The 25,267-nt window shown below is 45.9% G+C and overlaps 1 protein-coding gene across 3 annotated transcripts in view; it reads right to left on the bottom strand.

Annotated features, from left to right (window-relative positions):
* DNAI1 (dynein axonemal intermediate chain 1) overlaps window positions 1-25,267 on the bottom strand; it is a 161,074-nt gene that overhangs the window by 66,721 nt on the left and 69,086 nt on the right. For all 3 annotated transcript variants that reach the window (XM_078384177.1, XM_072993016.2, XM_072993017.2), the window contains exons 13-16: window positions 22,345-22,595; window positions 13,220-13,309; window positions 9,579-9,666; window positions 7,561-7,640 (exon numbers count right to left, since the gene is read on the bottom strand). In XM_078384177.1, coding sequence (XP_078240303.1) covers window positions 7,561-7,640; window positions 9,579-9,666; window positions 13,220-13,309; window positions 22,345-22,595 — 509 coding nt within the window. The remainder of the gene's footprint in view (window positions 1-7,560; window positions 7,641-9,578; window positions 9,667-13,219; window positions 13,310-22,344; window positions 22,596-25,267) is intronic.

The raw sequence follows: 25,267 nt of genomic DNA, 5'->3' as shown, positions 1-25,267 counted from the left end.
TTGGTTGGTTGCTTGCTTGCTTGCTTGCTTGCTTGCTTGCTTGCTTGCTCTAGAATAGATTTTATAATTTACATCTCAAGACTTAATTTCTAAGATAGTTAATAATGAAATTAACTCTATAAAAATAACAGATCATGCTTTGATGTCAATAGAGATTGAAATTTAAAAAGATTATAAAGATTCCAAAAGGTGGAGAATGGATAATAACATTTTCCAGTACCCAGAGGTAATAGAAAAGATAAAGAAAGAATGGTTAGAATTATGGACAATAAACGAAGTAGGAGGAATTAAATTAGGCCTGTTGTGGGACACAAGGAAAACAATCTCAAGAGGAATAACAACAAGGGCATCCTGTAAATTGAAAAAGATTAAGGAGAAAAATGTCAAAAAAAATTGGAAGACTTGAAAAATTTGGAAAGCAGATTATTTTTAGAAAGAGATAGAAGGATATTGGTAGAAATTCAGGCTAAGAGAAAGGAACTAGAAAACGTAGAAATAGAGAAAGTCCAGAGGGATTTGATGTATATAAAGAGGCATTTTTTAATTTAGCAACAGAAATTCAAAATTATTAGCTAGAATGTGTAAAAATAGAAGATTAAAAAACACAAATTGGCTAATTAAAGATAGAACAGGTAAGAGCTCTAACGTAAAGAAAGATAAACTGAAGATTTTTCATGAATTTTATCAGGGACAAACGGGAGATATGCCGAGATATTATTATTATTATTTATTTTTTTATTTATTGGACTTATATACCGCCCCATAGCGCTACAAGCACTCTCCGGGCGGTTTACAATTTTAATTATACAGGCTACACATTGCCCCCCCCCCCAGCAAGCTGGGTACTCATTTTACCGACCTCGGAAGGATGGAAGGCTGAGTCAACCTTGAGCCGGCTACCTGGGATTTGAACCCCAGGTCGTGAGCACAGTTTTAGCTGCAGTACAGCGTTTTAACCACTGCGCCACGAGGCTCTTTAGACAGTGATTTTAATCTAAAGATGAACTAGCAGAACAAGGTTATTATCTTAAATTGGTGGTCGATAAACTTGTTGAAATCAAGTTATGTAAAAGATAAAGCTACAGGGTTTATATAATTAAAGGTTTATAATAAAGGTTTAATTAAAGGATTAAAGGTTTATATAATACTTTAATGGAGCAAAAAAATGGAATATGAAATTGTGAAGGATTGCATGGTAAAATGGGCTCAAAATATAGGTCATAATATAGAACTACGTAAGTGCCTGGTCACAAATTTTGGGACGAAATATTAAAATGACTAAATATATAAATCTAAAAGAAAATAGATACAAAATGTTTTACAGATGATATGTAACACCAGAGGAAAAAAAATAACAAAAATGTATAAAATGTTTCTAATAATTGTTGGAAATGTGAAAAGAAAATAGGGAACTTATATCCTATGTGGTGGATGTGCAGTAGGGCCAAAGACATTTTGGAAAATGATTCATGAAATGATAGAGAAAATTTTAGGGGTTAAAATTGCTTGGACACCAGAAATCATCTTATTGAATATATTACCAGCTACACTCGAAAAAAACAAGACTTACTTGACCTAACACCTGATAACGGCAGCTAGAATTGTCTGTGCCAGTAAGTGGAAGACTGCAAAGGTGCCAACAAAGAAGGAACTAGCAGTAATGGACATTTTGACAGATACACTGAATGACAGACTGGATAATAATAAATGGGAACCTCTTTATACCTGGATGAAATCTGCACTGATTTAAGGAGAATAGATTAGATTAATATTATGTTAAAGAGTATAAGACAAGGTGAAATGAATGGAACATATTGTAATAAATCACTCTGGTTGCAACGGACAGAAAAGTAGAAAAAAATACAATAAACATATTTATTAAAAAATAAAATAAAATCACCAATATGTTTAAAACTAGACAGTGGTTAGAAGCTAATACTGTAGATTCATTGGTCGCCACAGCCAGCTTATTTCGAAAAGCCTGCTGGAACAACAGAGTTTTTCATGATTTCTTAAAATCATTACCCTAACCCTAAGTCTATCCTTCCCCAATGGAAGATGCTAGTTTGGTGGTTCTCTATTGGTGGTTCTCTTCCTCCCGCCCTCCAGTGCTGAGCATGTCTGACTGTCATTCCACACCTCCCACAGTCTGCAAGTTATCTTGCTCTCTTCTGTGATTAGCCACCCAGAGAGAAAGGTGGGCTTCATTTAGATGGATGATGGTTCAGCCATGAATACATATCTTGGTGAATCACTTGGGTGGAACACCGACAAATGTCACCTTCAAATCTCTAATCCCTGTAATGTGTAATTTGTCACCTGCATAGTATAAATTCCTCCTTTTCTCTCAATGATTCTTGAATTAGAGCCATGTGCACTTAAGTTACCACTAATTAAGGCACCACTCAACCCTTTTGTTGTTCTTACAATAGCAGAGTAACACAGTGTTTGTCTGGATTTAATTTTAGAATTTAGTCGCACAAATGGACATGATTGCTCACTTGCAGAGCACATTACACGCTCATGCCAGCATAAATAAATTCCAGTGGAGATGACAATGGTCACTAGCTCGTACAAAGGGCCCCCGCCCCTCTGAAACTAATTTCTTGTTATAAAAGATCTGCAACAACAAGCCTTAAATGAATGAAACGGAATCATTTGGCCACAGACGTTCTGAGCGGCAGCTGAAGGATCACAGAGATTCAAACCTAATATCTGGATACCGAGACAACCGCAAGTGCTGGATGAACCCCAGATCTTTAAAAGGGCACTCTTTCCAGCGGCAGCTCTCGGCCAGAAAAGCAACATGATTAGATCCTTGATAAAAAGAAAACACATTTTCCCAGCGAAATCGTCATGGTTCTGATGACGCATGGGCCTGCCTGGATGTACTGGCTGTTCTAGTGTTCCTGAAAGTTTACAAATGTCCAGCTGTAGCGGACATCCTCCTGAGAGACTGAGCTCCTGGCCCTGGAGGTAAGTGCATCGATGAAGTGACAACACTCCATCATACTCGATGATGCCTTGAAACAAGAACGTTTTTTTTTCCTTCCTCCACTTTCCTTTCAAGCGGGAAAGAGATGCACAGGCAGGTCATGGGCAGCTTAACAGGAGATGGAAGATGTTTGACTTGGTCAAGGATGTGTTTCGACTCTTTAGGGCCAGAGAAACCCCCCCTCTGAAGAAGAGAAAGGTAAATCACGTCTGAGTACTCTATACCTAGGAAACTCTGGAAAAGGTCACCAAAGCTCAGAATTGACAGGACAGCAGAAAATGATTCATTATTAATTTACATGCACAAATGCAAATTTAGAAATTCTATTAAAAAAAAAAACACCCTCTGGTTTATGAATGTGGGATATTGAGCATCTGCACCCATGATTCAAAAAGCCAAAAAACGGCCCAGTATTGCTGCACAATATTGTGCCCACCTTGCCAGCAGGAAAAAAGGAGGCCAAACTGGACACAGCAAAGGGCAGCCTAAATGCTGACAATACCAATAGCAGCAGTTAAGATGGTCTACAGCAGAGGTCCCCAACCCCTGGTCTGCACCCGGTGCCGGTCCATGGCCTGAGCCAGACCTGGCCGCGGAGAGAGACCTCCCCCCCACCCCATCCCCACGCACTCCCCCTACACACATAGCCCGCACAAGCACTGTGCCGCCCTTTGCGCATGCACACAAGTGCACACGCTCCTTCGTGTATGCGCATGAGTGCAGGGGGTGCCCCGCCTCCCCCAGCCGGTCCGCGGGGCTAAAACGGTTGTCGACCGCTAGTCTACAGGATACCCTCTTCGGCTTAACGGCTATTCACAAAGTGACATCACTTAAGGGAAAACCCCAGAAACGGACTCCTTTTTTTCCATCAATTAATCACTTCTCATCCAAACACAAAGCAATGGTCAGGGCTGTTTTTCAACAAATGTCTCTAAAGGGGGATGGGGGTAAAATGGCTTTATTTTTAAAAAAAATCATAACTCAGAGCCGCTTTGCCCAAACCTTCCCAAATTTGGCACAGAGCAAGAGCAGACGGTCTGCTACAGCGGTGCCAAAGACAGTGCTGTTCTGAGGTCCACATTCAAAGTCATAATTTTTTGTTTGGGGCACCCTTATTTTCTGACTTGGCTTATGGAACACCATCCTGCTGTCGCACAGTATCTCCTGCAGCATGCTTGTGCAGCAATAAATATTCTTGCCATTTCAACAGAGTTGCAATGTCTCCTTCCCCAGTGGGAAAGACAATGATCCGGCAGATCCCTGTGTTTGCCGTCCAGGGGCTCCTGGCAGTTTGGCTGCCCATGTTCCAAGGCTCCTTCCTTTGACTCCTCTATCTTTAAATCAGATGTGGGCTTTTCAAAAGCAAAACTATTGTCCCCCCCCCAAAAAAAACATGTGACCACCCCCACCACGGGCCAAGCAGACACCAAGGCACCCAGACACACTGCCCACAGTGAGCTGGGTGGTTTGGTGAGGTGGCCATCCGAAAAAGCAACTTTTCCAGGATCTATCTATCTATCTATCTATCTATCTATCTATCTATCTATCTATCTATCTATCTATCTGTCTGTCTGTCTGTCTGTCTGTCTGTCTGTCTGTCTGTCTGTCTGTCTGTCTACCTACCTACCTACCTACCTACCTACCTACCTACCTACCTACCTACCTACCTACCTACCTACCTACCTACCTACCTACCTACCTACCTACCTACCTACCTACCTACCCAAACACCCACCCACCCACCCTACTTACTTACTTACTTACTTACTTACTTACTTATTTACTTACTTACTTACTTACTTACTTACTTTATTTATTTATTTATTTATTTATTTACATATTTATTTATACCCCACCCATCTAGACCAAAGTCTATTCTGGGAGGCTCCATTTGCTCCCCAATTGTTCTTAGGATCTGCTTGTGTGATCCCTCTTTATTTATCCGGCTTGAAAGCTGAGGAATAGAGGCTGATGGCCACACACTTCGCCAAAGTCTTTTGGACCTAGACTAGCGCTGAGGGAGTGCCAGAGCCATGAATTTGCATCCCGGTTGCCTGCTGGGCTGTCCATTCACAGGCCCTTGTTTCCGTGCGGCTTCTGTTCACAATGTGGCGGCTCTTCTGCTTTTTCCTGGAAATGCCCGCTTGCAGCTCCCACTGCAAAAGGTTCTACAGCGGGGCACAGATCGGTCAGCAGAAGGTGCCTCTCGAACGGAGGCTGTTTAGTGCCGCACGTAAGCATTAATGCAGAAACAATTTATCTGCAGAGAAGGGCAGCAGATAGGCCTGGGTGTAATTAAGATAATGACTTCTTGGCTTCCAAAATGCTATTAACGAAGCTGCATTTGGAAATTTGCCACAATTTTTCAACGGCTAAAAATTAACACATTATCAGGCTGATTGCTGGCCAGCTTCAAAGGCAACAGTGCTCTCTTTTAATAGGCTTCTTTAAAAAGCTATAATGACAACTTAGCTTTGGCCATGACTCCTTTCTCTTTGTTATTGTTTAGTCATGTCCAACTCTTCATGACCCCATGGACCAGAGCACACGCCAGCCCTCCTGTCTTCCACTGCCTCCTGGAGTTTGATCAAATTCATGTTGGTCGCTTCAATGACCCTGTCCCTCCATCTTGTCCTCTGTCGTCCCCTTCTCCTCTTGCCTTCACATTTTCCTTTCTCTTAGTAAGTCTTTAAATCTCTGTGGGGCGAAAGAGCTTGGTAAAGTAACTCCAGGCCTCCTTTGTTTGAGATATTTCATTTCTTGAAGGGCTTGACAAAGCGTTTGATTTATTGGGTATTGTTGAACCCTGCAACGGAGCTGGGCTTTCATGAATAGACAACACATTGAGCTCGTCTTGTAGAATCACCGAGAGACCACACACCGCCTCCTGCTGCTATGAGTTTTGGAAACATCCCTTGTGCCAAACGGATCTTGCACCCAAAGGTTCTTCACCCAGGACCAGCAGTGTAGACATCAATGTATGAACTGGTTGCTCTCTGAGGACCCTGCAGGACCTGAGCAGGTTGGTTAGTGACAGGAGGCCATCGTTCTCATAAGTTGGCAGCAATGTGGAGGCACCCAGCCACACCGAACTCTTTCCATCTGTCCCCAGCCTGTTGTGCCTCTTGCTCTCTGCATCAGCCCAGGGCCTTTTTAGCCCCCAGCCTCACAGCAGCCTGTTGCCAGCTCTCCCGTGTTATAAGGGCCTGCCCTGTCGATCGCTGTTTGGATCACGGTCAATACAGTTTGGTGCAAACCAGATGATGGTGGTCCACAGGTCTTCCTAATGAGATGGACCCATCCTGCCCCTTTAAGAGAAGCAATTTTGGTCTTTCAGATCCCAGGTTCTGTCTTGCCTCAGTTGTTACGTGGCTTTGACATTTTTAAAGTTCTTTTTATGCAGATGTTATGAATTTGCTTAATAAATAAATAGAATAAGCAAATATACTGTTTATTTTATACACAAGCCACTGCAGCCTAGAGGGGAAAGTTTTTTCCGAAACTCAGTCAATACAACATCTTCACTATATCATGGCAGCATTCCGTTTTTAACATTTATTTATTTATTTATTTATTTATTTATTTATTTATTTATTTATTTATTTATTTATTTATTTATTTATTTAGTTAGTTAGTTAGTTAGTTAGTTAGTTAGTTAGTTAGTTAGTTAGTTAGTTAGTTAGTTAGTTAGTTAGTTGTTCAGCAGGCCGAAGCAAAGAGGTGGTCCCGAAACCAGCCAAATCAGGGAGCTGGACAGGGGACAGATTGTATTTGTTAACATGAGTGTAACCTCAAATTATGCCCATACTAAGCAGGATTCCAGGCATTCTTTACTTGTATACATGTTTTACTTATGCTGTTAAAAGGCTCTACACATTATTTGTTTAAACTTCCAAAATACTTTTATCAGCTGTGATACAAGGATATCTGCAAGTGGGATCTGAAGGCCTTAGAAAGGGACCTCAACAGATGGGAAGCCTTGACCTCTGACCGTTCAGCCTGGAGGCAGGCGGTGCATCACGACCTCTCCCAATTTGAAGAGACCCTTGTCCAGCAGGCCGAGGCAAAGAGGCAGTCCCGAAACCAGCCAAATCAGGGAGCTGGACAGGGGACAGTTTGTATTTGTCTTCAGTGTGGAAGGGATTGTGTCACCCTTGAATTCGCCTTCTCAGCCACACCAGACGCCGTTCCAAGACCTCCATACAGAGCACATTACCATCGTCTCTCGAGACTGAAGGATGCCTACTAACTAACTAACTAACTAACTAACTAACTAACTAACTAACTAACTAACTAACTAACTAACTAACTAACTAACTAACTAACTAACTAACTAACTAACTTGTTAGTTTGTTAGTTTGTTCGTTTGTTCGTTTGTTCGTTTCATTCATTCATTCATTCATTTCTATACTGCCCAGGGTATGTTTGCCATACACACTTCCAAACGACCGGACTGACTGCATTACACATCACAACATGCAAACAGCAACACAGCAGACTTTCAGAGCAGCTTCTGGGGTGGGAAATACCCCTTGTCCCATTGTCGGAGCCAGGAAGGCCCTTACCTTGTAGATTTTGCCTTCCTCCGTGCCCACGAGAAACAAGTAATCAATCTTCTTGTGAAAGTCGAAGGAGGTCCCACAGCCTGTTTGGAAAGCACAAGAGTGTACAAATCAAGCAACGAGGTGTGAAAGCAAAACAACCCTCTTTGCCTTTTTTATGCATTTATTTTTATCTAAATCTGTATGTTGTTGTTTAGTTGTTAAGTCGTGTCCAACTCTTCGTGACCCCATGGACTAGAGCACGCCAGGCCCTGCTGTCTTCCGCTGCCTCCCGGCAGTGTGTATATGTGTATAGCCCACTATATATATCACAGGAGCTCATGGCGGGCTACAAACAATTTTAAAACATAAGATACTTGAAACAATTTAAAAGTATCAAGCAGCAAAACATTCAAAAGATTTAAACCGTTGTACTATAACCCGCGCAGGCCATGATCCTCCAAACCCCCCCAAAGGCTTAAATAAATACATTCATCTTGACTTGGCACGGAAATGATGCCAATGTCGGTGCCGATCCAGCCTCCAAGGGGAGGGCGTGCCACGGTTGGCAGGAAAAGCCCTCCCCTGCACCTGCACATAATGGACTTTTCTCAATGGTGGGATGCAGAGCAGGAGCCCCCCCCCCAAGGACATCTTAGTGCTCGGAAAAGGTTTATACTGGGAGTGGCCCTCTTTCAGAGATCCGGGTCCAAAGCCAGGTTTCTTGTTTGCCTTCTCCTTGTAAGCACTGCTGGCGCACCATTTTCCAAGGGTGTGCGTGCTAACTATTCAACGTGTTCTTTTACGAAAGAAGTTCCCACAGATGAAACAGCCACTTGCCTAGGTTGGGAACACTCGCCCCTGCGTTTGGCCACCGGACGTCTGAATGACTACAGTCTTGCCAGAAAGTCAAACAAAAGGAGCTGCGCTTTCAGGCCAGGAAGAAAACCGAGCCGTTTTGATCCAGCTGTGCTAAACAGAGGCTTTGCCAAAGCTGAGTGGGGCCGTTGGAGGGCAAAGCTGGCAGTCATTCTGTCTTTCAAGCATGGGGTTGTTGAATTTCATCTCCCATTTGCATTTCTCATTCCTGGCCCCTCCGAACACTGCCACTTCCAGGACACAGATTTCAGACAGCCTGGCTGAAATCCTGTTGCTGAACACAGTAGGTTGCACTAGAGTAAGCCCATTTGGCTCAATGGAACTTTGAGAGGAGATGACTCGCCAAATCATCACCGATCCAATGAGCCTGTTCTAGTGTGCTTGACTACACTAAGTGACCGGATTTCTGCCAGTAAGTCTTCAATGTCCATTTGCACCCCGCTAAAGGAAACTGTTCTGGAAAAGGGATACTAAATACCGTATTTTTCCATGTATAAGACACCCCATGTATAAGATACACACACACACACACCCCTTTTTTAACTCAAAATTTCTTTCTTTGCAAGAAAGAGGAGGGGGAAGCTGATTCCTGCTTTCCTCCTCCACTTTCGTTGCAAAAAGCTGCTTTCCCTCTCCATTTTTTGCAACAAAAGTGGAAGGGGAAAGCAGCTTTTTGCAAAGAAAGTATAGAAGGAAAGCAGGAATTGCTTTCCCCCTCCACTTTATTCCGAGGAAAGAGAAACCCCCTTACTTCCGTGTATAAAATGACCCTCAATTTTCCCTCTAATTATTTTAGGAAAAAGTGTCATTTTATACATGGAAAAAGACAGTATGCTGCTGATCAAGGGAGCAAAACATGACCCCTGGGGTACCAGACCTTTCATTTCCAGAGCTTAGGGAGCATCCTTCATGTAGGGCTTGGACCAGGAGGAAGCTGTCTCTCGCCACGTCAATGAGAGAACTCCAAGGCAAGGTTTCATTTCCTCCTGAGAGGTGAAGGCCTTACAGTCCGGCGAGGCTCACCTGCTGCTTGTACAAGGTGCCCACTGGAGGAGCCCCCCCCTCCAAGACCGTTCTATGCATGCTTACTTGACAGCAACCCCCCCAGCCCCCGGCCCTACGAAAGACGATCTAAAAAATGCAGCAGTCAGTTGGGGCTGTACCGATGGTCTGCAGCTGGAGCCCCTCGGGCCCTTCCAGGGTCGTTCCTTCCACCAGCAGTTTGATGACATCGGTGTGAACCAGCTCGTTCTGTTGGACAGAGAAGAGATCAGAGATCAGGCTCTGCGTGTCCCACTCAGTCGTATTTCAAGCACCCCCTGAGTCATTCGCAGCTCTGTGCTTTGGTGCCGGTCCGAAGGGCCGTTTTTGCACAGACTTTTCTCTAGGAAAAAAAAAAGGAAAATGAGCCTTGCTCTTCTGCCAGAGGGCTGGGGGTCAGATGAATCACCTTCTGAGAATGGAAAGCCCTCCTGTTCCTTTTCATACTTGCAAAAAGGGGTTCTTTAACCTCTGCCTAGGGCGCGCGTTTTTCTGGGGGATGGGGGTTTAGTTGAAGAAACTGATATACCCATTTTGACATCCTCCTCCTGATATCACCTGCATTCCCCAAGTCTCTCCCAATGGAGGCACTTGAGGCAGTGAAAAATCTTGGAAAGGAAGTGACTTAAAATAACCTCATGAAATGACCCAGAATCACTTAGAATATTAACTTCCCAGTCCTCTGCATGTTGATTCAGAGGTCCATTAGGATTTATTTCTGGGTAAGTATGCTTAGGATCTCATATCTTAGTTTTTAAAAAGTGGGGTGGCTGTATTCACTTTAGTAAGTCAACCTATCTCTTATTTGCTCTTCCTCTTTTCCTGTTGCCTTCAACAAGCTCACATTACATGCTATATATATATAAGAAATAGGTTGACTTACTAAAATGAACCACTGCACTCTGCAACAGCTGAACAAGGGGTGTTGGCAACAGAACTTGTTATAGGTTACAAATTCATAGGTCACCATAAATCGGAAATGACTTGACAGCACACAAGATAACACATTGAACTTAAATGGACAAGGTCTTTCCTAGACCTCCCGAATGTTTTTACAACCTTTTAAAACCTCTGCGTCTGTTGAAGTCCTGTTTTCCCCCCCAGTAACCACGCAACCTATTAAATTCAGTCATGTAAACAGAAAGAAAAAGTACAGATTGTTACAGTCTGATAATTTAAGATAAAATAAATAGGATTTGGGAGAAGAAGTGCAGGAAGCAGAATGGCTTAGCCGCACACACAAAAAAACTTTGAAAACTGGGTTGGATGCAAGACAACATCATTCTTCAGAGATGCAGCGTCCTAAGTTAAAATAGCCATGAGGACATCCAACCTCTGGCAGGAGAAAAGGAGAAAAGGAGAAGAAGTATTACACAGCTGACATATCATAGATAGATTTGCTCCCAGAGGTGTCTTGCTAGCATAATTCCATGTGCTTCATGAGGAGGGGCTTCCAAGTTTGGGTCCCCAGATGTTCTTTGACTACAACTCCCAGAAGTCATGGCCAGCCCAGCTAGTGGGGAAGGCTTCTGTAAGTTTTAGTCCCAGAACATCTGGGTACCCAGTGGCCCCCATAAAGGTCTTACAATCACAGAATTAAGACACAAAACAGACATCATCATTAAAGGACCATCTTTCCTCTTCTTCTTATAGAAGACAGCTCGGGTTGAGTGGGTTGGATGCCATGCCAGAAGACAAATGGGCTGGGTATAAGGACTACCGCGAGCTGAGCTAAGGCCTAGGAACTGATCCCCAAAAGTGCGGTTGTGTTTTCAAAGTTTGTCATCAAGGAAATGGGAAAATACAGCTTTATGTTCTCAGTTCCCCTCCTATGAGAAATGCTTGAGGAAGCCCAGGTGATGAGCAGAGACTGCATAAAAAGGACTCCCCACCCCTCCATCTCTATTTTTGGATCCTGCTCCAAGAATCTGAATGACTTCACACAATGGGGAGTTGGAAAGGAGAGGAGAGGCTTTTGTGAAGGTGAAAAGAACAGAAGAACAAAGAGTGAATTAGATATCCCTGGGACTCAGCCGTGGAGCCAGAAAGCTGCAAGCCTGAGTTGTCCAAGGGATGTTCACAGGCGCCTCAAGGGCGGCGGGGGGGGGGGGAAGCAAGCCTTGGCCAGACGGGTGAGATCAAATACAGATTCAAAAAGCACACCATGTTTCGGTGTTGACAATGCAGCCAGCGGGGCAGTTGACCTCTGAAAGCTGAAGCCGGCCACATTCAGAATCTGGATTCCCATCTGGAGAACCTTCACAAGAAGAAAACCTGGCACTGCTATGGACAGCTATGAGGTTGTTGAATTCCATCTCCCATTTGCGACAGCCAGCCTGGTCAGCAATGACGTATGATGGGAATAGCTGTCCATCAATTTATTTATTTTATTTATTTATTTAAAATATTTCTACCTCCCCCTTCTCCTTGAAGGGACCCCCAAGGCAGCTTACAATATTAAAAGAGAATATTTCAAGTGCAGGACAACAAGTATAAAGAGGCATCTTCAATCAATAAAAGGCAATATTAAAGCAAACAACAATAAATATACAAATATGTATACCATCCTCCTCTGAGAAACGGAAAAACAAGTAGCACTAAACAATCCAGTCAAAGCAGCAATGTATAACAGTCTATCTAAAAATCACACACAGGTAAGCTGGTGACTGAGGGAAGGCTTGCCTGAAGAGAAAGGTCTTTGCCCGCTTGCAGAAGGACAGCCAAGATGGGGACCAGCCTGGAGGACTTAAAGGCAAGCTGCTGAAGCTTGATGAACCAGCAAGGAACCAGGAGAAAAATCGGGAAGGAAAATGGCGCTCCAGTAAAGAACACGGAACTCTACTTTTATTTATTATTATTTTTTATACCCCGCCCATCTGGTCTTGAGACCATTCTACTGTGACTAAATCTCATACAACTAAAAATCACAGTTGTGATGGTAATGGGAGACTGAAAGAGTTCTTACGAGTACCTGATCCTGCAAGCCAGCCTTTAGCCACAGCTTTGGACAAGATCTAAGTGAGCAAGCCACCTTCCTGCTGGTCTGCACGAACTGGCCCAGCCCCATCGGTGTTCCTCACTGTGTTGTCTTATATAAGAGAACAGCTGGCTGGATTGCTTAGTGAGTTGTCCCTCAGACTGCAGAGCCAGAGGCCGGGAGTTTGATTCTCCAACGCACCTCCCAAGAGAGGGACCAGCCTGGGAAACTGTTCATTTAAAATGTGGAGACCATGGTTTGCCAAAAATACAAGGAAGCAGGTCCTAGAGCAAATCAAGCCTGAATTCTCACTAAAAGAGGGAATGATCACACTGAGGCTGCCATAGTTTGAAAGCACCATGAGAAGACAGGGCTCATAGGAAAAGACAATAATGCTGGGTAATTTAAAAAGCAGTAAGAAAGGAGGAAGTCCTAACGTAAGATGGGTTGACTCAACGGCCTTGGGTTGGGCAAGAGCTGAGTAGAGTTTTTACTGTTAGGATCTTTCGGAGATCATTCATTCATAGGATCGCTGTAAGATAGAATCAACCCGATGAAATGCAACGTAACATACATAAATGTGTACAGAATGCCTGCCTAAAGAGAGATTTGCCATTACAAATGGTAAGCCTCATGGAGGACGGTGCCATTGGTATCTACCAGACCACCAATGCAGTTTACCTTATACTGGAATCTAACACAAGACAAAGGATAGAAAAGCACCAGGCCCCTCTCCCTGTGGCTCTCCTTGCTCAAGGGCAGTTAAGGGTGGGAGGAATGAGTTACCTTAACCAGCGTCCAAGACACGATGCGTCCATCAGAGGAAACTGAAAAGAAGTTCAAGTTATTGTCCATGTCGTCCTTCTGCCACTTGACCTGGAATGCAGAAACACAGAGAATAACAGAAGCAAAGGCTCCCTGGCAATAACGGGCAATTACAGAAAGAAGAAACAGACCGGTCAGATTGCAAGAAAACCAAAGGTTGCTTGTTGAGGAAAGGAATTAAGACATTGTCATTGTGGGCAAATGCACAATGTTGCACAGTAATCTAACCAGTAGCCATGTTAGTCTGTTGTAGGACAAGAGAAGCCGGGCATCTCGTAGTATCTTTGAGACAAGCTGGTTTTCACTTTTTTCCATCAGTTTGTATATCCAAGCACACTTCATTGCAAAAGCTGATGAAAAATAAAAACAAGTTGGCCTTAGAGATGCTACAAGACTCTTGGTTTTTGTTGTTGTTGTTGTTGAAGCAGATGGATACCTTCAACAGGAGGTAGCCGACTTTCCTTTATATATAGTGGTTCCTCGCTTAACAATTGCCTCATTAAATGATGAAATTGCTATACGATGACTGTTTTGCAATCACTTTTGAGATCGCAAAACAATGTTTTAATAGGCAAAATCCACTTTGCGATGATTGGTTCCCTGCTTTGGGAACCGATTCTTCGCATTACGACTTTTTAAAACAGCTGATTGGTGGCTTCAAAATGGCCGCCCGCTGTGTAAAATGGCTGCCCGCTGTGTTTTTGGACGGATTCCTCGCTTTACAGGCACCAAAAATGGCCACCCCTATGGAGGATCTTCGCTGGACGTTGAGTTTTTCAGCCCATTGGAACGCATTAAACGGGTTTTCAATGCGTTTCAATGGGATTTTTTATTTCGCTTGACGACGATTTCGCTCTACAGCGATTTCGCTGGAACGGATTATCCTCGTTAAGCAAGGCACCACTGTGCTTGTTTACCACCTACAAAGAACTTTCCATGGGGAAGACGGAGGGAGGAGACCCTTGCTCCAAACACAGCCTGTCCCACATCCTCAGTCCCAGCCCCTCCAGTTAAAGAAAGGAGCAGACAGCGGGCAAAAGAGGCTCTAAAAGCAGCTGCCACCTGGACAAAAGGGGTCGAAATGGACAAACGGGCTCTCCTGGCAGAGTATAGCAGGCAGCTTCCTTGAAGCATCTAAGAAACAAGAGCCCTCCTCCCCATTACCTGCAAGGTGCTGCAATCTGGGAATGTGCTACCAAGTTTTCCACCCTATTTAGAACAGCTCTGGGGGGCTGGCACTGCAGCAGGAAAGGAGAGTCCCTTCCCTTGGTTCACACCCTCCACCCAAGGCGACTGGCCTTTCGGGGGGGGGTAACCGTTCGGCAGAGGAGACGAGGATGAGGATAAATGCTTGGAAGACGGTGGCAGAAATCGCTGCCTGAAATCAAATGGCCTGACTGTTTATCCAATTTCCAGAACTGGGAATTCGATTAGACTTGGGAGTGAAGGATGAGCTGCCACTCCCCCCTCCCCCGCCGTCTGCCTGGGCCACCCAGTGTATCTCCAGCACAGCCAGACTGGCCACATTTCGGTAATGCCCCTTCCACACCTGAGGGGGAGGCGACACCCATCTCCTCTGAAGGTCTAGATTCCTTGTAGCATCACCCATATTATAAACAAGCTCCGTTATCCTGAAACTGACCCCATGCGTCATCTGCGACAGGCTCATTCGCACTCTTTGCTCTGCTCTCCCTCAAAAGAAAACGGCAGGCTGAAGGGGCAGATCCGTGAACCTTTGTGTCCCACATCCCCCCACACCTGCGCTTCCCCTCCATGGGCCACTCTTTGGGGACTGCGCTCAGAAATCCCTCATAAAGTCCCCAGCACCCGTAAACCTAGTTTTGAGGACTCTCTAGGTAGCAAATAATCCACCAGCGCGACCCTCCTCTCTCTTTGGAAGAGCAGAAGGGACAGAAACCGAGTTTGGCAGCTTCTCCCCAGCTGCCCCTTCTCTGCCAAGGTTCGCCGTCCATCCCGGCCAAGCTTGGTTGTCCAGGTTGCCACGGTGGGGACACATCCAGCCTTCCTAGGCAAGCCATGGGACCGAAATGATTCCAGGACAGGAGAGGGGCAACGTGCAGCCCTCCAGATGTTGTACAACCACTGCTCTCACCAGACCAAGACACTAGAGTAGACCTGGGCAAAGTGCGGCCTGCGAGTCACTCCTGCCCATTGCTGCTGAGTGAGCCGGAGCTCCAGGTCCTGGCTAGTCTCATAAATTCTGAAGGAAATCAACCCAAGAGTGCTCACTGGAAGGACAGATCCTGAAGCTGAGGCTCCAATCCTTTGGCCATCTCATGAGAAGGGAAGACTCCCTGGAAAAGAGCCTGATGTTGGGCAAATGTGAAGGCAAGAGGAGAAGGGGACGACAGAGGACGAGGTGGTTGGACAGGGTCATCGAAGCCACCATCGTGAATTTGGTACCCAACTCTAGGAGGCAGTGGAAGACAGGAGGGCCTGGTGTGCTCTGGTCCGTAGGGTCACGAAGAGTTGGACACGCCTTAACGACTAAACAACAACAAGTCTCATAAAGGCAGATGTACTCCTTGAGACAGTTTGGGCCCAAGCCGTTTGGAGATGAGGACTCTGCATTTGGAACCATCGGGTTGTCTTGATCTATGGGAAGATTTAAAGGGAGGCTCTGCCACACGGCAAAGGGAAGAACATTTGCAATGGCAAGGGACCCCGACTAAGATCGCCTAGCCTGCCACAAGCATCCAAAAGTGGCCAGGTGGAGCAAGCGCTGGACGGTTCTTGAGGGCTCAACTCCCCAACCTTTATCCAGCCGAAACCCACCCACCTCCAGTTTAGCCACGATGTGCCAGGACTGCCAAGAAGCCCATTCATGGCTTCTACTATAATAGCTTCAAGGGTTCAAAAGGAACATGGCTTCACGGCTTCCGTGTCCAAATCCAGCTTTACCCACCCTGGGGTTCCCTTTCCTCAAGTGCAACCCGCTGCTGCATTCGGGCATCCAATTAGACATCGGTGAGTTTCTTTTGCAAAAATAAATAGGACTCTGAGGCTGTGCATAAAGGCTTGATGGAAGAGAGAGAGAGAGATCACTTCAGTTGATATTAAACAGAGAACCAAGAGACGGTGGTTTGGACAAAAGAAAAGCTATCAGGGCTCCCTTTTAAATGCAAATGCTTGCGTTCTGCCACTTAGCTGAGGATAAAGACAAGAGACAGGCAAGGCAGCCACCTCAGACCGATTGCGCAGAGGAAGGGAGGGGATGCCGGTGGGGATGACGGAGTCTTTGTGGCCGTTTTAAAAGGAAACAACAACAAAACAAGCACACCCCACAAGTACTTGGTATCAGCAGATCCACGCAGTCTCTTCACCTAAACGGGTGTCTCCATGGCCCTTGTGTGTTTCTCCAGAGGTGCAACTTGGGCCAAACATCTGCTCCAAATTACATGCCCTGCCGTTCACCCCCTCTTCCGCTGCCTGGCAACCCCTGGGGAAGCCACAAAGTCCCCAGATGAGTGACTGCTGTGGTTTGGGCGTCATCTGTTGGGCTGCGGCGGCTCCCCACAGCACCCTTTCTCTCCACTTTATCTTTAAAATTGTTTTATGAGTCATCAGCGGTTGACCAGACGTGCACGTGTTGACAAACGCTCGTTTGATTATTATTTGTTTCCTTTCTCGAATATTTGGGACTAAATGCAACTCATTGCCCCAACTAGAGCAGAGCCGATGGATCAATGGGGATGCATCCAAATGTTAATGTAACGAGGCGCATGGATTTCATGGAGGCAAGCAACAGCATCTAGCCAATTTCCTGTTTATGTTCCATAAAAGCTCCTTCTTCCCCAGTAAATATGTACAGTACGTTTAGCCTGAGGGCAGCAGAAGCAAACGTCACTTTCATTCCCAATGACATTACTGTAGTCTGTCATGTCCTGTCCAGTTTTGTCCAGTGCATCCCCTCATCTTTTGTAGGATCTGTTTGTGTTCATCAACGAAACTCTTGCATCTGTGCAACGCATCGCCTGGTATCCTGACCTATGCCTTCTTTGAGCTGGGCCCGGGGGACTGAATGTGTGCCGGGGGAGGGAGAAACCTACCACCATGCGCCAGGGAGGACCCTCCTGCCTCCAAGGCGGTGGCAGTGTGGTCCCTCGGGGCGGGGCGGGGGGAGAGAGAGAGAGAGAGAGAGAGAGAAAGGCCATGAAAGAACAGGTGAGCCACTGAAGATGTTTTTGGATGAAACTGGTTATCTTGATCCATGCCCATCTGGATTTAGGTCTTGTGCTTGGAAATGATTAGCCTCGATTTGTTGTCATGGAATACCTCTGGCAGAGCAATACAGCAGGATTGTGGCCTGTGCTCCTCCTCCTGGATCCCTCCATAGGTTTTGATACCATTGACCGCAGTATTTTCCTAGGTGTGCCCCGTGTGATACAAATCGGGGTTCGTCCATGGATCCACAGTTGTTTAGCTCCTACGAGCAGGGTCCATCCCACCAGATAACCCTATGAACTCAGGAACAGAAGTGACGGAGAATCTGTGACTGGAAGAGGCAAACTTTGGACGACCGCGAGAGCATCTGACAGTCACCGGGGGAACGTCTCTCCCCTGTGGATTTAAGCAGGTTATTTGCTTTGTTTGAAGACTGGGTTTCTGGGCTTCAGCACAGGATTCTTTTGATATCTGATTTCAGAATTATGGTACAGGAAAACTGTCCCAGCCACTTCTCCGCAGCATCAGCAAGCTTTCGCATCCAATGGGCTCTCCCAAATACCTATGTTTCTGGATTCAGACGGTGCCCCAAACCTGACCAATCTTGAGAGTCTGATGAGCCTGGGCAGACAGATGTGTGTATACTTTGCGGCATTATTATTGTTTTAGGAAAGAGGTTAGATAAGGTGACCAGACCGTTGTTGTTTAGTTGTTTAGTTGTATCCGACTCTTTGTGACCCCATGGACCAGAGCATACCAGGCCCTCCTGTCCTCCACTGCTGCCTCCGAGTTAGGTCAAATTCATGTTGTTAGCTTCGATGACACCGTCCATCCATCTCGTCCTCTGTCGTCCCCTTTCTCCTCCTGCCTTTACACTTTCCCAACATCAGGGTCTTTTCCAAGGAGTCTTCTCTTCTCATCAGATGGCCAAAGGATTGGAGCCTCCGCTTCAGGATCTGTCCTTCCAGTGAGCACTCAGGGTTGATTTCCTTCAGAATGGATAGGTTTGTTCTCCTTGCAGTCCAGGGGACTCTCAAGAGTCTCCTCCAGCACCACAGTAGCTCCTCTTTTAAAAAAGGGAGGTTTTATAAAACTCCAGTGTGAAGTTAGAGCCATGTGAAATTGCAGAATTCCATGAAAGGTAGCCGAAGATGGCAGAGGCCATTGCTCTTTGAATGCCTTCCTTTTGCAGACTAAGTTTCTAGCCCCCAGGAAGGTCAGGCAGCAAAATGGGTCACCATGTCTTCATTTGGTGCATAGCAAAATGAAAAGGGGCAGAAGACAGCCTTCCCTTTCAGCTTTCCACTGCTATGTCATCAGTACTAACAACTTCTACTAAGGGAAGTTTCTCTCCTGATTTACTGGGTGTCATTAATTAAGATCGACTGGTCTTTTAATTTTTGTTGTTGTTGTTATTAGCAGGCTTTTTTCTGCCAACCCGCATGATGCAACAGCCCAAGACTCTGTAAAGATCAAGCGTTTGGTCTTTTATGGATCTCCTGGTTATAGAGCAAACAGATCTGACCAGTTTGGTTTGGCTCTCAGGTTTGACATTTTGCTCCAGGAAATCTGGAACTACTGAGTGGAGTGGTTAACAACATGGATCTTCTCGGCTTTCCACCACTGCCAGGCCGGGTGAGAACACCTTGCCAGAAGCCCCAGTTACTTCCATAGGAACCTGCCCCATCAATCATCATTTTATCCAGAGGGCTCTCTCCAGTCGATTCTGTCCATGGCTGCTGGAAAGTTGGACGTTTTCAGTGGTAGCACCCTCCCATCTCTTCTGGAACTTTTCCCCTGGCCAGGTTTTCCATGAGGCTTTACAGGGTGAAAAGCCTGATGACACCAAAGAAAAAAGGAATCTGGAGCTAATGGGCAGGGCAGGAGAAACACGGTTCACTTCCTTTCCCAGTTGCAGCTTCTGCAGGCCCCGATCCAGAAGGCAGCTTGTTTGGGAGGGCACCCGGGTGAAGGAGGGGAGGAAACGCTCCTCTGCCATCGGTCACGAAAGACAGCGAGGATGACAATGACCACAATGTTGTGTTTATTCAATGTATTTATCACACAGGGCCGTCCAGACGGGCAAGGGCTTTGCAGAAGAATGGAAGCAGCATCGCCCAAGAGATTACAGGATGCATGTCAAACATGGAAGGTAGAATGGAGAAAAGAAGCAAAGGGCAGGGAAGGACAGCCAGAGGGAAAGGCAGGCAAAGGCAAAGAACTTCGTGTCTGCTTAGGTGCTGTCCTGACTCAGGCAGAGGGCGATTTTTGAGTCCCTGTGCTTTGGATGATTTCTCGGGGCTTGCCGGGGAAACCCAGCAGCATGGAAAGCCTCTCGGTGGCAGGATCACAAGCAGAGACAGCCGTGTTTTCCATGTTTCTTGCACGATAAGGCTGAGCGATGGCACCACCTGTTCTCTCTAAGGCGACAACCCTTACTTATTATTTTTATCGTCTCGGAGCTCCTCGTGCTATTAAAGAACAGCTTTCCAGACAAGTAACCCGGGGGCACGTTCTGTGTGACGCAGGACGCCGGCTGCAGAGCTGAGAGCCTGTGTGCCCGAGGAGCGGTTTAGATGTAAGATGGGAACATTAATCAGGCAAACAGAGCATCCAGGTGGCGGGAGGTGGCGTGCTCTGCCAAAAGGAAGCAGCCCTGGACGAGCGAGAGGGGCGGGGAATAGCCAAGCAGCTGCCGGGTCCAGAAGGGATCGGTGGGGCTCTCTGGGTGCCATTGGGGGTCCTTGGCCTGAACCTGAAAGTGTGAAGGCAAGAGGAGGAGAAGGGGACAGCAGAGGACGAGATGGATGGACAGTGTCATTGAAGCGACCAACATGACTTTGACCAAACTCCGGGAGGCCGTGGAAGACAGGAGGATGCTCTGGTCCATGGGGTCACAAAGAGTCGGACACGACTTAACGACTAAACAATGAGCCCAAACCTGGAGGCACCTTAGATGAGTGGGAGCCAGAAGGCCCTACAGCGGTGGCCGAACAATGGCCTCTCATGGAGGGCATGCCTTTGTAAGCGATTCTCGGTGCAGTCTTGAGGAGAAACAAGCATGTGTGTATGTGTGTGTGAGAGAGAGGGGGGGAGAGAGGGAGAGGGAGAGGGAGAGGGAGAGGGAGAGAGAGGGAGAGGGAGACAGGGGTTTAATGCTTCATTTGAAATCTTCTTTTAAAGTCAGAAATGTCCCAGGAGGTTCATCTTCTGCAGCAAAAACCACCAAAAGTCCCCTGCTATTTTACAAGCTAACAGGTTTTCATTTGGCACCTTGACCTGGAAAAAACCCTTGGAAGGGGTTGCCATAAAGTCAGAATGGACTTGAGGGCAAATCACAGGCAAGACCAATCCGGACGGGGATTTGTGGGCTTGTGCGGAATAAAACCTGCAAGACTTTTTGTTTTGACTGTTATACCTTTTATTATTCAAGGGGGCACCTGTGTTTTACCGAATCTTCACTTATTCCTTTTAATGGATTTCAAAAACCAATTCTTACATTTCTCATGGGATGAGGAAAAACCTGCCTTGAATATTATTTTTTAAATTGCAAAAAGGGATATGAATGAACTAATGGTAGTTCTATGATCCAGTCCAGACCGTTTCCTACATCCACAAAGACCCATGTGGATTACAGCTTGGAAAAGCTACTTTCTGGGACTACAGCTTCCCTCTGGTCACGCTGATGGGGGCCATTGTTGACGTGTATTCAAAAAATTGCGGTCGGTCTCCAAAGTCTGCTGTGGACCCAGTCTTCGGCTCTGCCACCTTGTGCAGGGAGCATTCCTGTCATCAAGACTTTGCTTTTCCTTGATCTCCTCTTGTGCGTCTGATAGTTTGTTGGGCCTCACCCAGGCCAACATGGGCAAATACTATTAAAATGGCCCCACCCCTCACAGAAACACAGCATATGTGTGGGTTACATCCACCTTTATTCCCACTGCCCCCATTGCTTATGAGCCTGGCATCCCAAGAAACATTTAGGCTCTTTTTGCAGTGATTTTGAGACCATGGCCCTCAGGCTTCAAGACTGCAGGACAATCAACCTGGAAATGTCTTGTAACAAAAAATGAAAGAAAGCAAAGAAGTGAATGAGGAAGCAGAAACGTTCTGTGCTAGGGAACACCCTTAAGGTGTGAATCATTCAACAGCATCCCCCCCCTGCTTCCTTCTGCCTCATATTCCCTTCTTGGTCTCAAACAAGAAGCCCCCAAACACCGTCTGTCTCAGACCCTATCTCAAAAACAGAACAAGAATCAAGAGGCATGTGGTTCAGCTTTGGTGATTAAAATGATGATCAACATGGAGGGAGACTGCCTGGTGTGCCTGGAGATACAGCTCCTGATGTAGCCATGGGTTGATTTAGGGAATTCATCGCAGGGAAAGACTATTGTTGCAGCACCTAACAGCAAGGAATTATCTTCAGAAAAGGAATGTCAGGAGTGGGAAGGAAGGAAGGAAGGAAGGAAGGAAGGAAGGAAGGAAGGAAGGAAGGAAGGAAGGAAGGAAGGAAGGAAGGAAGGAAGGAAGGAAGGAAGGAAGGAAGGAAGGAAGGAAGGAAGGAAGGAAGGAAGGAAGGAAGACTGATGATGGATGGATGGATGGATGGATGGATGGATGGATGGATGGATGGATGGATGGATGGATGGATGGATGGATGGATGGATGGATGGATGGATGGATGGATCGATGGATGGTTTATGCATAGTGGTGAATGATGCACATACATATTTTAAAGTGTGTCTGAGAACATCCTCTTGGTGAAACATTACAACTTATAGTTATCTGTGGATCAAGCCAGCTTTAAAGCAGTTAATCAAAAAAGGCAGGGCAGGGTAGGGCAGGGCCGGAGGAGGGAGAAGGGTGGAGGATAGAGAGGTGAGGTGACCATCAGCGCCCACCTGCCACACAGGGTCCGTGTGCTTGCCAGACTTGGCTGTGCTCTTGTAGCCCGGCTGGGAGCTGGCCGGCTTCTTCAGGTTGTAGATGGCCACGTTGCCGTCATAGAAGCCCACCACAATCAGGTAGGGGTGGTCCACATGGATGTCAAGGCACATGATGCCGCTCTCGCTGTTGAAGATGTACTCAGGGTAGGAGGGGTTCTTCAAGGTGTAGAGCAAGAGCATTCCTCGACTCTGCTTCATGAAGTCATCTGGGGGAAAGAGCAGGGAGGAGGAAGAGTGTTAGGGTTCAAACCTGGGTCTCCTTTCAAAAACCCTTCTCCACCAGCAGCCAGCCCCTAACACTTGCAGCAGTAACTCCCTGAGGTTGCTATTATAGTTGCCTCCAACACGCGGCTCTGTAGGACCCTGATGTCTCCTTGGGGGCTAGAGCTCGGTGGTACTGGGGTTGCTTTAAAGGAAGTGTTTATTTTTTTGATAAAATGTACAAATCTTCCCCTCCACAGGCATATATACTATTAAATTAGTATTAAAAGCCTATCCTCAGAAAGGCATGAAAGCCAGCAGTAAAAACGATACAGTAAAAATCCGAGAGTGGCACTAAAATCATGGCTCAAGCGCAACCCACATGTATTCTAAAATCACACAAAGCACTGTGGAAAAAACTTCACAGTGCAGAACTGTCTTTGCTGCCCACCGAAACCTGCGCAACGACGGGGCCAACCTCACCTCCCTCGGGAAGGGAAAAACAACCTCACACAATTGTGGTGCTGCTACGGAAAAGTCCTCTCTCCGGTCTGTCCCCATCTAGCCTTCTGAGATGATAAGGCACCTACAGTCGGACATCTCATCTGGAGAGTAAGTCATGGCCAGGTACATACGAAAGAAGGGAGCCATTCAGAACTGCTATTCCCAAACAATTCAGGGCAAAACCAGCGTCTTGGACCACGTGCAGAAACTAATAGGCCTCTGAAGCCAGCCTAGGGGCTACATCCTCGGGTCCCCAAAACAGATGCTAGACCAACATCTTGCCATGGTATTTTGCCTGAGCCGTAGGTTCCAAGCACTTTCCAAGATCCGACTTCTCAGGCATCCGTGTGTGCAATATGAAGAAACCGGGGTGGAAATGAAAGAGGAAAAGACACCGAATCAGCCCCACTTCCTTGGATTCACACAACCTTGGAATGGCAGACAAAGAGGAGGAGGCTCAACAGCTAAAAAGTTTACATTTTTAAAGTAGTAACTGCTGTTACCTGTTATTCATTTTTCTTTACTCCTGTTCCCTGCACTTTTTAATGTTTTTTTTAAAAAGAACACTATATTTAAAAAAAAAAAAAAAAAAACGTGTGAGGGAGAATACCCTGGAAAATTTTGCCTAAAAACATTTTTGCCCACAAAAGGTAATGAGAAAAGATATCCATTATTTAATCTAATCTAATCTGATCTAAACTAATTTATATACCATCCCATTAGTGCAAAACACTATTCTGGATGGTTTACAACATAACGAAATTGAATGAACCATAAGCAAAACAGCCATAAAATCATAAAATAAAACAAATCGAACTGAAGAGAAAAAAAATAACCCAATTACTCATCATTACCAATCATTATTCATTACTTTTTACATGAAAAATGGTAGCAGTGTTAGCAACTGTGACGTAATTCACAAAAAGACACAGTTATCCCGAAAGGTAACCTATCAGAGGCTAACATCATTACTTGTGTTATTTCCAATTTCCGGGTGGGCCTCTCTCTCCTTGCATGGAAATGAACACACCCCAGGGGAACTCTTTGGATGGACTGACCGTGCGCACGATGTCCTGACCAACGGCAGAGAGCTCCGTGTTCCAAGGGATAGACATGCACGTGGCAGGAGGGCCGTAGGGAGTCCAACATCAGAAGACTATGTTATGTCCACTTCATTCCTTCGGTTGACCTTTCTTGAGGAATAAACAGTACCACCCCCACCCCCATCTATTTCACCTCCTACAGTCCACTTCCCTCCCTCCCAACGTCTACTTTCTGAGCCTTTCTAGTTCTCTGGGTGCTGAAGTGAAAACTGTTTCATGCCCAGCGTGACCGCAGAGGTGTTGATTAAGATAAGGAGGAAGCCCAAGAGCAGAGTTTGCTCAACTCTGCTGTCAAAATGCTGCTCCTGGAGGCTAGCAAAGCCTTCTCGGCAGCTTTATTTTCTGCTGTTTCTCTCTCTCTCTCTCTCTCTCTCTCTCTCTCTCTGTGCATGCCTATTTTGGGTGTTTCTCAACAAAGTTGCACAGTCTACAGATGAACCATGCTCCTCACTACCAACCTGATTATTTTATTTTATTATTTATTTATTTATTCATTTATTCATTCATTTAGCCCCTCCCAATATATAAAAATATTGCACAACAAACAAATTGCTACTCTGTTCTCCAGTCTCACTTCCCAGGTCTTCCCACCCCAAATTCACACTCTGGTATTCCCCATCACTATACACAGGTGTGACACCTGGACAGTGAATGAAGCTGGTAGGTGCGGGGGGGGAAACACCACCACTCTGACTCTTTCAAACTGTGGGATTGGAGGAGAACTTTATGGAACCTGGAGATTACAAAAGACAGGGATGCACATTCGCAAGCAAATCAAGCCCGAACTCTCACTTAAAGCAAAAATGACTAAATTGAGCCTGTCGTACTTTTGGCAACATCACAAGAAGAAGCCGACTCCCTGGAAAGGATGATGATGCTGGGAGAAGAAGCAGGCAGGGAGAAAAGAGGACGTTTAAACCTTAGATGGACTGACTGCAGCCAAGATTTGCAAGATCCAAGCAGGGCTGTTGACAACAAGGCCTGTTCAAGGTCAGCACTTTCGAAAGCAACTAGACAGCACATAGCAAACAACCGACACTCTCCCTCCACTCGCCCTTCTCCAAGCGAAA

This window comes from Pogona vitticeps, chromosome 2 (assembly GCF_051106095.1).
Source record: "Pogona vitticeps strain Pit_001003342236 chromosome 2, PviZW2.1, whole genome shotgun sequence".
NCBI lineage: Eukaryota > Metazoa > Chordata > Lepidosauria > Squamata > Agamidae > Pogona > Pogona vitticeps.
Note: the sequence above shows the minus strand (reverse complement) of the source record. Positions and strands in the feature narration are given on the sequence as shown.